Source organism: Halichoeres trimaculatus, unplaced genomic scaffold (assembly GCF_033239565.1).
Source record: "Halichoeres trimaculatus isolate MK-OKI-2021-1 unplaced genomic scaffold, fHalTri1.1 fHalTri1_scaffold_23, whole genome shotgun sequence".
NCBI classification, from domain to species: Eukaryota; Metazoa; Chordata; class Actinopteri; order Labriformes; family Labridae; genus Halichoeres; species Halichoeres trimaculatus.
This window is the reverse complement of record NW_027437201.1, coordinates 17,538,650-17,552,415: the sequence shown is the minus strand read 5'-3', so window position 1 is coordinate 17,552,415 and position 13,766 is coordinate 17,538,650. Positions and strand designations below refer to the sequence as shown.

Genomic DNA, 13,766 nt, shown 5'->3' with positions numbered 1-13,766 from the left:
CTTCATATACATTTTCAGTTTTCTCTCCTCCAGGGTGATCTGCCTCATTAAACCTGTCAGACCGACCACAGAGAGGAGATATCCTCTAGCACGTCTTGTTAATTTGATGCTTTTTAAAGCCGTGAATTAAGAGGGACCTCTTAATCCAAACCAGGGAGCTAGGTCAGCTGAGACTTTGAAGTGACATCCCTGATATATGATGTAGAGCGAGAGACGGAGAGACCCTCCCTCATCTGCTGATGATAAACTCTGAAGTAGAAACTTTCAGCTTCGTCCTCACTGGATGTTTTAACGCTTGGCATCACCACAGGTTTGTCCGATCTAGGAACATTTTTATGCATCATGATGCTTTCTGCAGCTGTTTGGATGTCGAATTCAGCAGAAAAAGAAACTTTTTGTGTTTGTTTGCACATCCAGGTTTGAGGATGAATCCTGTTGGAGTTTTATTCGTCTTCTCAGTGACTCTGTGCGCAGCTCAGAAACAGAAACAAGAGTGGGACTTCAGGAATGAAGGTTAGCAGAATAAGTAGATTTTCCTCTTAAAAATATATATCTTTTAGATGAGACACTATTTCAAAGTTATTTTGAAGTTCCTCTTAAAGTTATCAAGATATTTTCCACTTAACAGTTCAGATGCTTTAAAATAACTTTTTCCACTGCTGCCTCCAAACATTACTCCTTTTGCATGTATTTAACTGTGCATTTATGTTTCTTAAGTTTTGTCAGAGAGGTTCTTTTTCTAAAATAGTTTTGATTTAGACTCATTTCCCTGTTTTTGACTCCTTCAGCAGAAAAAGTCAACAACAGAGGATGTGCAAACCTCACACTGGTTTTAGACAACTGGAAATACGCCATAATGACTCAGGTTAAAGATCTGTTGCTGCACGACCACAGCACTGTGCTGCCAGACTACGGAAGGTTAGTCCCACTTTAAAGTCACTCTCTTAAAACAGATTTGTTTTGGTTTTGGGTGAAATTGACTTTCATGTCTCATCCTGTGATTCCCCTGTGCCTTGTTGTATTTCTTCTCCAGGATCCAGCCTCTGTCCAACGCTCTGGGAGATCTCTACACTGAGTTCAACACCCTGAAGGAGCGTCTTTCTGAGCTCACTTCAAAGTTTGACAGAGTGGAGTCGTTCGTGGATGAAGTGAGGTCAGGGAGGAAGCCTGCAGCACCCAGGGGTGAATCAAGATCCTCAGGGTCACAACCGAGAGAGACAGGGGCTGCTGGGACTGATAAAGGGGGTCAGCCTCAGCGGAGAAGGACCAGAGTGGTTGTTCGGAGAGTCAAGATACCTATTGGGTCAAGGGTCTGAAGAAAGTGTGGAGCTGAGAAGGGAAGCTGCCTCTTTTTGAGATCTAAAACTTTGATCAAATGATGAAATGCTTTTATGAAAAAGCTGATATTAACATGTTTTTACCAACTTGTAATTTATTGCTCACAATAGCTAGATTATTCATGATTGTAATCTACATACGCATATAATGCCTTTCTACAGGACCTGTTAACAGACAACAATATTCTGCTTCACCACTAGATGGCTCCTGTACCAGGAGGAGATGTTATCCTCTGTATACTTCATCGTTAAGAATTAAACTTTGAAAAACTGTTGTGTTTTGTTTTACACATGTGTGCAAACTTGGATAATTAGCTTTAAGAGACAAAGAAAGTGTGTATTCTGTGTCACAGACTTCATTACTCTTCACAGTATTATAATTATATTCTCTTTTCTATTACTTTCAGTGGTAGGTTAGTAAAAAAAATAGTTTGTTTTGGATTTTCTCTGTATTTGCCGCATCGGTCTGAAATATTTTTTTTTAATGTTTCTTCAAAATAAAACCTCTTATTTAGTTAATACCCTGTTTTAGCATGTTGTTTACATTAAACTGGGCAAAATGTGTTTTGTAAAAGCAGTAATAGAATGACATATGTGACATATGTGTGATTTAATTCCCCCGTTGTAGGTCCTATGTGATCTGTACACATGTGTTCAATGTTCAAATAAAGTAGATAGATAGATAGAGGTAAAAAGAGATATAGTTGCTAAACATTGTAAAATCAATAAAGCTTTCTGTTTTGATTTCCAGAGTGTTGACATTGAAATCGAAACTTCCTATTAGCACCTAAACACATCATAACTTTCTTCTCTTGTGGAGAAATGAAACTGAAAGGGTGAAATGTTGGTCAGGGACTATCAACAAATTTGTTGTCATATGAGGAACGAAATTACTTAAATTTAGAAAATTTAGAGCAATACCTGTCTCAAAAAAATTTGCCGAATCATATGTTTTACACAGTATTCAACCAATCTGATAGTTAAGTCGCTAATTCATCGGAGTCAAAGGAGGGTATCGACTTTTGGCGCGGTCGAGGAAGTTGTTGACGGTCCCTTGTAGGACTTCACAACAGGTTAATCAAACGATCGTTTCCGAGGATTCCAGCATTTTCGGGCTGACATATCAGATGTACGAACTGGCTAAGAGCGATTTAAGCTGTAAAAAACGGTAAGGAAAATTAATAATACACTTTATTTGACTCGAACTTGATTTCTGCGTCGTACAATGTGAATTACTTGTCATTTTCAGCCGTCAATGTAATGTTTATCTTGTGTTTACGATACATTTTGGTCATAGGGTATTTAGTTTTGCAGTGATAAACGACGTTGAAAGCGAAATTTCCATCACCTAGACGATATCTCATAACTTTAAGTTAATTTCGGGAAAAAAAACTTAAAGTTTGATAAATGTATAGCAAAAACTGCTTCTAGCACACGGAGGGCTGCTTCAGGATTTCAGGATAATTGGAGCATAAATTTAACATTGTTGTAACAGAGTAAGTTACTAAGAGTCTTCGATGTGAAGCATGTAACTTTATTTTTTAAAGACGTATAACAGAGGGACCACTGGGAGTCCCTAAAGATGGATGATGGAGCAGCAAACCCCCCTGGGACACTTGGATCCGGAGCCCAGAAAAAAGAGGATGTTGCTACCAAAAGACCCAGAAAAAGAAATGAGGTAGAAAAACAGCTTAAAGATACTTTAAAAAAACTGTCAGGTGCTTTAACAAGAAACCTCTATTAAAAGTGTGGTCTTCAATTTAATTACCTGTTTTTGTGTTTTCCAGGAACAAGGGCCACACAGTGCAAAGAATGTTAAAGGCAAGGAGAGAAAGAGAAAGAGAAGAAAATGGAGCTCTTTAATCTCAAAGAGAAAAGAAAAGACAGAGGTTGAAGAAGAAAAAGGTGCTGAGATGATGCAAGCTCAGACTCAAACAAGTAAACAGAAAGGCACCAACAAATGCACGCAAGTTCATCAGAGAGACCAAGATCATGCAGATCTTTGTGAGGCTACAAACGATGATGACAAGACTCAGCCTGACACCAAGGAGGCTGAACACACAGCTGAACCCAAACAGAAGGATAGTGGAGCTGCTCAGACTCATGTAATGCAAAATGAAACTCCCGAAGAGGAAAAAGCATCATCAGTGATGGAGGTTGAAGAGACGAGCAGCCACACTCAGGATGACGCATCTGCAGAAGCACAACATGTGGATCCACAAGTTCATGACAACATGCAAACTCTGAAAATCAGTGAGGAACACAAAGATACACTGATGGTGCAAGCTCAGACTCAAACCAGGAAACAGAAAGGTACCAACAAATCCACACAAACTCCAGTTGTTCGTCAGAGAGACCAGGTGACACAGACAGACTTCTGTGAGGTTAAAAAAGACGATGAAAAGACTCAAACTGGCACCAAGGAGGCTGACAAACACACAGCTGAAAACAAACATAAGGACAAGAGTGCCGCTCAGACTGATTTACATGAGAGGCAGAATCAAGAGACTGTGCCAAAGTCTGAAGAGGAAAATCCCTCTACAGGATCTTCTTCGGCCTCTGCTTCATGCAGCCAAGCTGAAAACATCACCAAACCTAAGTCCTATGCTTCAGCTGTGTCTGAAGGGAGCCAGAGTGAGAAACAGGCTGGAACAAAAGCCCCTAAAGGAGCAGCTAAATCCACAGAAACATCCCAAAAATCACGGTGAGTGAAAATCAGCAGGTGTGTAGATGTGTGTGGTTAAACCTCATGTTGCTGGTTGTATTAGAGTAAAAGTTTCAGAGAGAAGATGAAAAGGTATCAGATCAATTAAAGGTGACATATTTGGTCATTTTAGACCTATAAAAGTAGATCAAAACATCATTAATGACATTTTTACATTTCTCTCCCCAGTGACAGAAGTCCAGTGAGAGCTCCACCTGATGGTCCCATGTTCACCTTCTACATTTACGCCAGACTGGACAAAAAGTTCAGATTCCACAGAGAGTATGATCAACTTGTACTCTGTGTAAATGAAACACATTTACCTCTGAAAATGACAAACTTTGTGTGAGTATTGATGCTTCTTTAAAGAGCTGTATTACGTGAGACACTAGAGATGCTACTGAAACAGATATTTTCATTATTAAAAAAATCCTATATTGTAAGCATGTATTAGGATGTTTCAGTTTGTGTTAATGTTGGCTTAACTTACTTAAAGTGATACCCCGGGATGGAACAAGTTGGGTCCTATCACAACGTTTAGAGCAGAAATTACCCCTACAGCAGTGATTTTGTGCAGCAGAAGCCCAGGGCGCACGCACCAAACACCCCCTCCCTGCTCCTCTGCAGGTTTCCTCTGCACTCAGACGGGGCCATATTTTACTTCACCAAAAACACAAATAAACGGACTCCCACCAAAAAAATCTGATATCGGTCTGCATTCACGCTTTATTTAGAGAATTTTCAGCGCATTACTTTCACTCAAAAACACCGCTAAATAAGGCTCTAGTTCTCATCGTGTCGTAAAACGGCGCTACCTCCGCTGCAGAGCCACAGCTGGCTACAAGGTGCTCGCCGCTTAGTGTATCAGTCCGCGCGCGGCGTGCCAGATATAAACAAACACAGGTAGTCTGCCAGGACGAAGAGACACGATGAGAACTAGAGCCTTATTTAGCGGTGTTTTTGTGTGAAAGTTACTCGCTGAAAATTCTCTAAATAAAGCGTGAATGCAGACCAATATCAGATTTTTTTGGTGGGAGTCCGTTTATTTGTGTTTTTGGTAAAGTAAAATATGGCCCCGTCTGAGTGCAGAGGAAACCGGCAGAGGAGCAGGGAGGGGGTGTTATGCAAAAACTACATAAGAAGGATGGAACCGCTTCCTGTTTTTGATTAAAAAAAAACTGGGAAATTTTTTTTTATAGGTCACGCTCATCTTGGGTGCTCCATCTTTTAATCTTTTCCGTGATCTGCGTCATCGTTTCTCACGATCGAGTCACCATTTCTCTCTGCTTTCTCACATCTTCTCCTCATATTGATGCTGATCTCTCATCCAAAGAGCACACTGCTCTCACCCACAGTAGTTTATAAGCCTGATATTGATTGAAGATCTCTGTCAGACCCCCTCGCTGAAAAACGTAGTTTACTTCTATAGATGAGGTGAACAGTTGTAATCGAATAGATGTCCGTAGACATTAATGTCGGTGTTTTAACTCGTATAAAGATTTAATTTAACAGTTGTCTCATATTTATCTTTTAGCGGACTAAAAGAGGAAGGTTATCTGGTCGAGGCAAGTCTCTCTATAGAAGAAAAGAATTTAAAGAGAGGCAGCTGGTTAACCTACTGGTATGGCGTAAAGCAACGGCGCAAAGAGATTTCAGGAGCTATGACAAGACACGTTCAAATCCCACTCAACTCAAACATTAAAGGTAAAACAGGTGTAGCATTCTGTGTCAGTATCTCACACCACCACTGTAGGTTTGTATGATTTCACTCTGAATGTGTCTTTCCCGCAGAGCTGCATCTGTACGAAGGCTTCATCAGTCGCCTGGAGGCTGGATCCACAGTGCAGAGTTTCTGGGATGCTGGTCTGCAGATTTTTGGCCTAAAGACAGCCAAAGGTGTGGAGATCTCAGACGCCTGGCAGACCTCAGCCAGAGACCTGCTCAGCAGAATCTTCCAGAACTGGAACCCATCAGACAAACAAAGCACAGACAGCCTGTGTGAAAAACTGGCTAATTTTAGGTGGAGTCTTGGTTCAGCGCATGAGAGGATGAGTTTTTCAGATAATTCACCACCTCCTATGGTCAAGGTTGGTGTAAAACAAGAGTCACATTCTTTCTTTTGAGTTTTCTTTCTGAGGCGTTACTTGTAACTCAATGTTTTTATGATTCACAGACTTCAGAGCTGGTTTCAGAGACTTTGGTTCAGATCTTAAAAGGAGAGTCTGATGGGAAATTTCCACGTGACTGGAAGAGCACCAGTCCTCTCCTTCTGGGGCTTTCTGTTTTTGTTGTGACCAGAAAGTTAAACATCAACCTTGGAGTGAAAGGCTGGGCTGAGCTGTGCCTCCTGATTTCCTCTGCGGCTGCAATGGACAAGCAGAACCTGGACGAGGCGCTCAATGTCTTCAACAATCTACAGTTGTAAGTTTGGGTTCCAGCTATAACTTGAGATTGCTTGTCAGTCCTTTAGACTTTGGACTTGAATTTGACAGAGTTCCTGGTGTGTGATGCCTCCTAACATCCTTTCATTTCTCTGTCCTCCAGCATCGTGTTGGGTCTGATGAACCTCTGTGCTCAGTACACGGTGGTGGAGCTTGTCCTCCTCGTTCCCCTCCTCTTCAGGCTCAGACAGCCTGGAGCCAACGCAGCTAAAGTGGGTCCGGCTGTTGAAGAGGAGAGCTGGTCAGGACTCGATCATGTCCAGTTCATCAAGTTCAGACAGACTGTGCAGTCCTACCCTGATAAAAGAAAGTGAGTGTCTTAGAGGAACAGTAGGCTCTCTTTCGCGTTTCCCAAATTTACGTTTGAATCAAATGTTTCTTGTCTTCACAGGAGGATGCTTAATTTGATCCAGACACAGTTATCTCTGATGGAAGAGATGCTGCTTCTGAGGTTGAGCTGGTTATCTCTGGTCGCGTTTGAGGATCTGCCTGATTTGTCAGAGCTGACAGGAGTCTCTTTGGAGCACCTGATCCAGAGTCTGATGTACAGGCTGAGAAAAATCGGAGAGAGTAGGGATTACAGCAGAACGCAGGAGGCCGCTAAGGTGGAAACGTGTGCTTATAGCAACATTCAGCTGCTGTTAACATCTTTTTATCTTCACGATGAGCATTTTTAATCATGTTTGTCGTTTTTATGTATAGAAAGTCCTGACTCGAATACTTCCAAAGGTTGAGCAAGAGAAAGAAAGGTAAGGAGGATGAAATATTCTTCACTTGTGCAGAGTTTTATGCTTCTTTCATTCTTACTCTCTGTGTTTGCAGGATGTGCCAATCAGGAAATATAAAGCCAGCCTTCATGAGCAGCATCAGCATGGTGAAGTACATGTGCAGCGTTGTGCGACTTGTCCCTGAATACCAGACGGTGGTTCTGTCCTACAGGCTTCTGCTGAATTTAGCAGCGATATTACAAGCTAGACTGAAGGAGGAGGTGATAAACTCATCGTTACGTTCTCTGACTGCATCATTCTGCTGCATAAACTTCATTTAACTGTTTATGCCTTTTAGTCCCCAGAGGAGGAGATTGAGACCATGGAGCAGAAACTCCAGGAGGAGCTGCAGGCTGTGCAGCAGAGAATCAGCGAGTGGAGAGATGAGCTGCTGCAAAAAACACTTTTAACACCATCAAAAACGCTCAGCTACCCAAAGGAAATTGGTGTAAGCACTCAGTGAATATCTGTCTGCAGATCATTTCAAATCAGGCAGTAAAACGTTTTCTGAAGTTCTCTTTTAAACTTACAGATGTGGGATGCACTGCTTAAGGTGGAAAGCTCACCTGAAAAGTCAAGTTGGAGTCTGAGCCTGAAAAAAGACTTGAAGAAGAGGATTTCTCAAGTCAGTGCTGTCGTGGCTTGATGTTTTCAGATCCAGCAAAGATTAAAACATAAATTATGTTCCAGCAGATGAATAATTTTTGCTTTATTTCAGTCGAGTGAGGAGGATAAAGTTCTGCTCTGCTGTCTTGAATCATCTTTGGCATCAATAAGAAAGAGTCATGATTTCATACAGAGCTGTTTCGATGAGCTGTGTCAGTCTGCGATCAAGACGATCTGCCAGGTACAGAGAGCTGCCAGCTGAGAAGCTTTTTCTGCCTTCCAGATCCTGAAAAGAGCTTTATCCTCTCCTATCCTTGAATTAAATATGATGATTTGTTTTTCATTAATGTTTTAGAGGGAGCAGGAAGGAGATCTGTTAAGGAATCTCACCTCTAGGGTGAAGGATCTCCCTGAGGTTGTCACGTCTGCTTTTGTTGTCGAGTCAGCGTCACGGTTCAGAAACAACGCCATCGTCCAGCTGCTCCATCCACAGTCTGCCGTGAGCCACTTCCTGTCTCAAGGTATTTCATTTTATTTAAGTCTAAGTATTACCATAAAAGAGCTTTTGATCTTCTTGGTATCAACCAAAATGACATAATATGACCTTCAGGGAACAGGCTTTTATAGACCTCAGTACATTGCAGGCTAAAAGTACAATTGCATTAACATGGAAAAGCAGTGGTAGGCTTAGTATTACACGGTGGTTTAATGAAATGTCTCTGTGCTTGGCCCCGGAAAAAATAACATATACACTCCAAGACAAATAAAACTGTTTGAGGATATCTGGGGCCTATTGATAAATTTTCTTCAAAATAAAGACTTTTCACATGTATTATGTTAGGCTGGTAAAGAACTGTCGATGTCAGTAACTATGGTCATGATGGTCACTGTGGGAAAAACTGTTTTCTGAGAAAATATTTGTGATTAACAAATCACAAATCATTAATGAACTCACTTTGGTTATTTTTCTTTAATATGGACAGTAATAATAAATAACTTTTTTTGTAATTTAAATTAATTTTGTTTTGTTTTTTTAAATTATTTTTTTTGATGTCTTATTTTTTTATTATTGTTTTGTTTTGTTTGTAATTTAGTGGTCCTTAGAATTTATGTAGTTGTAATTGTATGTCTCAAATAATGTTGAAAACTCAATAACATATTGTTAAAAAAAAAAAAAGCTTTTGATGACCACATTGCACATGTTTTCCCCTCAGGAGACTGGAAGTCGATCCGTGTGGATGACGCTGCAGGGCTGGTCATCCACGGCTCTCTGGATTCTCTCAAATCTCTGGTGGAGTCTCTTCTTCAAGGAAGCGTTCCCCTGGGACACCTGCAGACCTGCCTGAAACACAGAGAGCAGTTCAAGAGACTTTACCGACAGTGTATGAACCTTTAGAAGCACTTACTCTTTATTTCTATGTAAATTTCTCCTGAATGGAAAATGATGTTTAAATGATGTTTTTCTCCCACAGTAAAGAAAAACACAGAGTCTGGAGTTGCTCTAGGTGATGTTGACGTTGTTTTGGCTCAGAGAGAGAAGGATTTAAACTCCTTCATGCTGCGGAAACAGCAGATGGACACACTCCTGAAGATGATCGCCAAAGTAACAGAAAGCATTGTGGGTAAGTTGATTCTTTGACTCAGTATGATCGTTTGTGGTGGTATCTTCAGGATCATGAATCTTATTTTAACAGTTCCTGAGATGGCGGCCCTCGAGGAGCAGCACACTGCAGATCTTCAGACCGTGAGCCTGAACCAACTGGTGCTTGTTCAATCCTTCGATTCTGACGGGAAGTTGGGGAAGATGGGCCCTCCACAGATCCTCTGGTACAAAGCCAGTCTGGACGTCTTAAAAATGGCCGCTGAGATGCACAAACTGCAGCACAGCAACCTTATCCTCTCCTCCTGGGTCACGGGAGCTGCATATGTGGCCTCGAGAAGGCATCCCACCCCTGCTCCTGTTCCAGTCAGCTTAACACAGATCTGTGAGGACATCTGGAAGCCGCTGCTGGCCGACTTATGCCAGCTCGGTGTCAGCATTTCAGACTCAAGCATCACTTTCGAGCAGCTGGATCGGGTTTTGAAGGATTCTGGTGATGAAGGAGGAGGGGATCTAATGAAGATGGAGCTGGGTCTGATGTCTGAGATACTGAGCGAGCAGAGGATACTCAGACCTGAAGAGAAGTGGGTGGAGGTCAGACTGGGTCAGATTCAGGAGTATCGACAGCTTCATGGAGCAGCGGCTGCAGCCAGTGCGGTGCTAAAGATAGCTGAGAGGATGAAGCTTTCTGGGAACTTCACAGAGATTGAAACTCTCACCCAGCTGGTAATACTCTTTCGACATCTACAAAACACAATGTGCTTTTCTTTCTAAGACAGTAATTCTCTAATACATGAATCTTTTACAGGAAGAAGACACATTCAAGCAGAGATCTCTGGGGTCTCTCACTGAAGACCTGTTTCGGGCCAAACAGCAGCTCTCCTCAGTCACCAAGCAGAACACAGCCTGTCTGGAGGAGTTTCTCCAGAGCCGGACACTCATCAGCTGGGTCAAAGAAAACCTGAGAAGTGAGACTTCTGCTTTTCATAAAAGAACTCCTCATCATTCAAAGCATTCATCATGTTTGACTGACTCCTCTCCTCCCCTTAGATATGAGCGATGTGAAGGTCTACGTCGAGCTGGCCTCTATATCTGCTGGAGAGAACGACACAGAGATCGATCAGGTGGCCTGTTTTCACGATGCTGTGATGGGCTACGCTCCTCTGCTCTACTTCCTCTCTCCTCACGCCGGCTTTGAGGAGTTCATGAAGCGTGCTCAGAAGGTGTGGGACACCCAAAGGCGCGATGAGAAGCTACCAGACAAGCTGGTACTCACTCTTGCTTTCTCAGCACACATTTAACATACTCATATGTGACGTAATCGTGATGCTACAGCGTTTGTTTTCCAGAGAGAGTCCACTCGGCTGTTGAGCTGGCTCAAAGGGCTGAAGGAGACTCACGGCTCTGTGGAGCAGTCCTCCCTTTCTCTCGCGTCTTCTATTAACGCTCATGGAGTTTACTACATCGGCTGGTCTGATAAAAACACAGAGAAGGTGAGAGACTGATCTCTTGATATCAAATATCACAAAGTTACACCATGTTCTGAAGTTTCCTTAAATGTTTTTGAGATATTCATAAAGCAGGGTTGAAGTAATCCTTCTTGTACACAGAGATGTTTGCAAAACATGATACACGTCAGAGTGAAACAAGGCAGAGAGGAGAAGAGCTACAAGTTGGAAGAGCTGCTGGAGCTTCAAAACAAACTCATGCTCATGTCCTCCAAAGGAGAGCACGGCAGGGAACAAGTGAACAGGTTCACGGAGGTCAGTGAAGTTTTTCTGATTTAAAACTGATAAATCATCAAGATTATGACAATGTAACAAAGCAAACAGTATTATGTGCATGGGCTTTATTACCTCCACCAAGGAAATTGTGTTTTTGGGAGAGTTTGTCTGTCTGTCCGTGAACAACAAAACTCAAAAAGTAACAAACGGATCTTGATGAAATTTTTAGGAAATGTTCAAAATGGGATAAGGAAGAGGTGGTTATATTTTGGAGGTGATCTGGATCACTGTCTGGTTCCAGTACTTTTTTAAAGGATTCTTTATCATTGTGAGATAGGGCCGTTTTCACCATATGTGTATATAACTCCACCATAAATGTTCGGATTGCTTTGCAAAACAATACAAGACAAGGTCACCATAATTTCTGACAGATTTAAAAGTACGATCCAGATCCTGCCAATATTCCTGATACTAAGATCTGGAATATGAAATATGTACTGGGTCATAATTTTCAACACTGTCAGGAAACAAATTATCATACAAACCTGCAACTAACACCAAATTGTAGCAGACAGTCTGCTGAAAGGGAGGATAACATTAAAGTAGTGTTGCGTGACAATCACACTATGCTTGGTGGAGGTCTGTGCTCTCAAAGTTCTTTTCTAGTTGTCTTTTAAATGAATCTCTACTCTGCTCGCGCTCACTTCAGGTCTTCGAAGGAGTTCAGAGACTGGGAAACATTCTCCTCCAGATGCAAATATCTGGTAACCTGCTCTTCAGAGAGTGGCGTGCAGAGGTCCAGTGCTGCACTAAACAGCAACCTTGCATCAGAGTCACCTTCCTGTCCCTGACTGACACAGAGATGTTTCACCACGATGGTGAGGTGACCGAGCAGCTGCAGAAGCTGGCTCACTCCATGGATAGATGCCAAAAGGAGTGGCGTTCCTTCATCAGCAAGATGCGCTCCAGCTTTAACCTGTTGAACCACTTCACCTCAGAGCAGATGGTGTTCCTCTGCCACTGGATACACAAAGTGTGCCAGGGGAGGGCACCAGTGCCTGCACAGCTGTGGCATTTACTCTTTCCCATCAAGCCTCACTGCACACTGGGTGATGTCAGAGCTGCCTACATGAATGCAGTGAGTATGAAGTCAGAGCAGGATGATCTGGAGGAAGTTGAGTCAGACGATGAAGACGAGTTTCCCAAACCATCTATGGACTTTTCGCCACAACACATAGATGATGGTCATGATCTGATGCAGTTTTCGTCAGAAGATGAAGGTGACGTTGACATGAAAAGTGACACCAGGAAGCATGATGAAGACAGTGTTGAAAAGCTGTGGTGTAGATTCAAGGACAACATGTCACGGTACCTCCATGAGTACTTGGACATCTCATCGTTGGCTCACTTCCTCTCATGCCTCTCTGAAATGAACGAGCAACACATGATCAGGAATCTTCCAAGAATCCTACGGGAAGGGAAACCCAGTCTGGTGCTTTGTCCCAGTGCAGAAGTTTTCACCACAGTCTTGTCTTTCTACATGGAGAGTCCAGAGCAGCCTCTGCCTTCCTCTGATGAGGTTCTGGTCTGCAAAGAGGACACCACAGAGGAGGAGGTGGAGATCTTCCTCCGCAGAGCTCTCCACCAAGGACCCGGACTGAACTCACAGAAGATTTACTCTCTTGTCAATCCAGGGCTGCTGGGATATGACGTCAGCGTGGCCTTGGGGGAGCTCTTTGAGAGTCTTGAGAGAAGTGCCAGCCCACATTATCGTTTGGTGATAGTGAGTCCAGTTGTGCACCAGCACAGATATGTTCCCTCTTTCTTCAGCAGTGACAAAGTGCAGGCTTGTGCCAGTCTCACAGCAGAGCGTGGAAAGAAATACCTTCATCATCACTTCATACAAAACACAATCCCAGAGAGCCCAGTGTCTCTGGTGTCTCCACATCAGCTCTCAGTCTGGATGGTGTCATCTTCACGGCCTGCAGTGGGTAAGATACACCCGATCACCAAAGCTACAAAACAAAAACACATTTTAAATCAATGAAGGACAAAAATCAGTGAACTCACCCAACAAATCTTATCCTATGTACAGGCAAATCTCTGTACGTGGATCGACTGTTTGAGACCTTCCAGCAGAAATCTCCCCGAGCAGAGCACATCACTCTCAGACTGATCGAGCCCTCGGTTGATGTGGACGCTTTGGTTAAGAGTTTATCTGAGAAACTGGAACCTTTGAGAGAGCAGGACCCTGTTCTCTTGCACATAGACACTGCTGGAGTAAGTACTTGTTACCAAATTCTCAAATTATGAGAACGTACCTTGGGCTTATTCAAACACTGACTTTTGATACTATCCAGGTGCGTACAGGTCTTGAGGAGCTCCTCTTCCATTTGTTAGTTCTGGGCTGTTTGAGTGACAGCCATGGCGTGCTGTGGAGGAGGAACGATGCTCATCTGATCACTGTTGAAGTCCTGAGATCGTCTACATCCTTTCAGAACCAGCAAACACAGGTAGCAATGTCTTTTTGGGATCATGATACCATTTTGTACTCCTCTTGCAATGCGTTTTAACATGCTTGATGTGG

General features: G+C 42.7%; 1 protein-coding gene across 1 annotated transcript in view; it reads left to right on the top strand.

The window, feature by feature from the left end:
- The first annotated feature begins 2,441 nt into the window (after positions 1-2,441).
- rnf213b (ring finger protein 213b) overlaps positions 2,442-13,766 on the top strand; it is a 28,872-nt gene continuing 17,547 nt past the window's right edge. Inside the window, exons 1-25 of the mRNA XM_074663396.1 lie at positions 2,442-2,505; positions 2,885-3,015; positions 3,125-4,041; positions 4,231-4,386; positions 5,576-5,745; positions 5,833-6,128; positions 6,215-6,462; positions 6,586-6,792; positions 6,874-7,087; positions 7,185-7,231; positions 7,305-7,470; positions 7,548-7,697; positions 7,782-7,874; positions 7,968-8,096; positions 8,211-8,376; positions 9,070-9,237; positions 9,328-9,477; positions 9,550-10,181; positions 10,264-10,423; positions 10,506-10,723; positions 10,805-10,948; positions 11,066-11,218; positions 11,889-13,170; positions 13,275-13,459; positions 13,540-13,692. Coding sequence (XP_074519497.1) covers positions 2,920-3,015; positions 3,125-4,041; positions 4,231-4,386; positions 5,576-5,745; positions 5,833-6,128; positions 6,215-6,462; positions 6,586-6,792; positions 6,874-7,087; positions 7,185-7,231; positions 7,305-7,470; positions 7,548-7,697; positions 7,782-7,874; positions 7,968-8,096; positions 8,211-8,376; positions 9,070-9,237; positions 9,328-9,477; positions 9,550-10,181; positions 10,264-10,423; positions 10,506-10,723; positions 10,805-10,948; positions 11,066-11,218; positions 11,889-13,170; positions 13,275-13,459; positions 13,540-13,692 — 6,300 coding nt within the window. The 5' untranslated portion in view covers positions 2,442-2,505; positions 2,885-2,919. The remainder of the gene's footprint in view (positions 2,506-2,884; positions 3,016-3,124; positions 4,042-4,230; positions 4,387-5,575; positions 5,746-5,832; positions 6,129-6,214; positions 6,463-6,585; positions 6,793-6,873; positions 7,088-7,184; positions 7,232-7,304; positions 7,471-7,547; positions 7,698-7,781; positions 7,875-7,967; positions 8,097-8,210; positions 8,377-9,069; positions 9,238-9,327; positions 9,478-9,549; positions 10,182-10,263; positions 10,424-10,505; positions 10,724-10,804; positions 10,949-11,065; positions 11,219-11,888; positions 13,171-13,274; positions 13,460-13,539; positions 13,693-13,766) is intronic.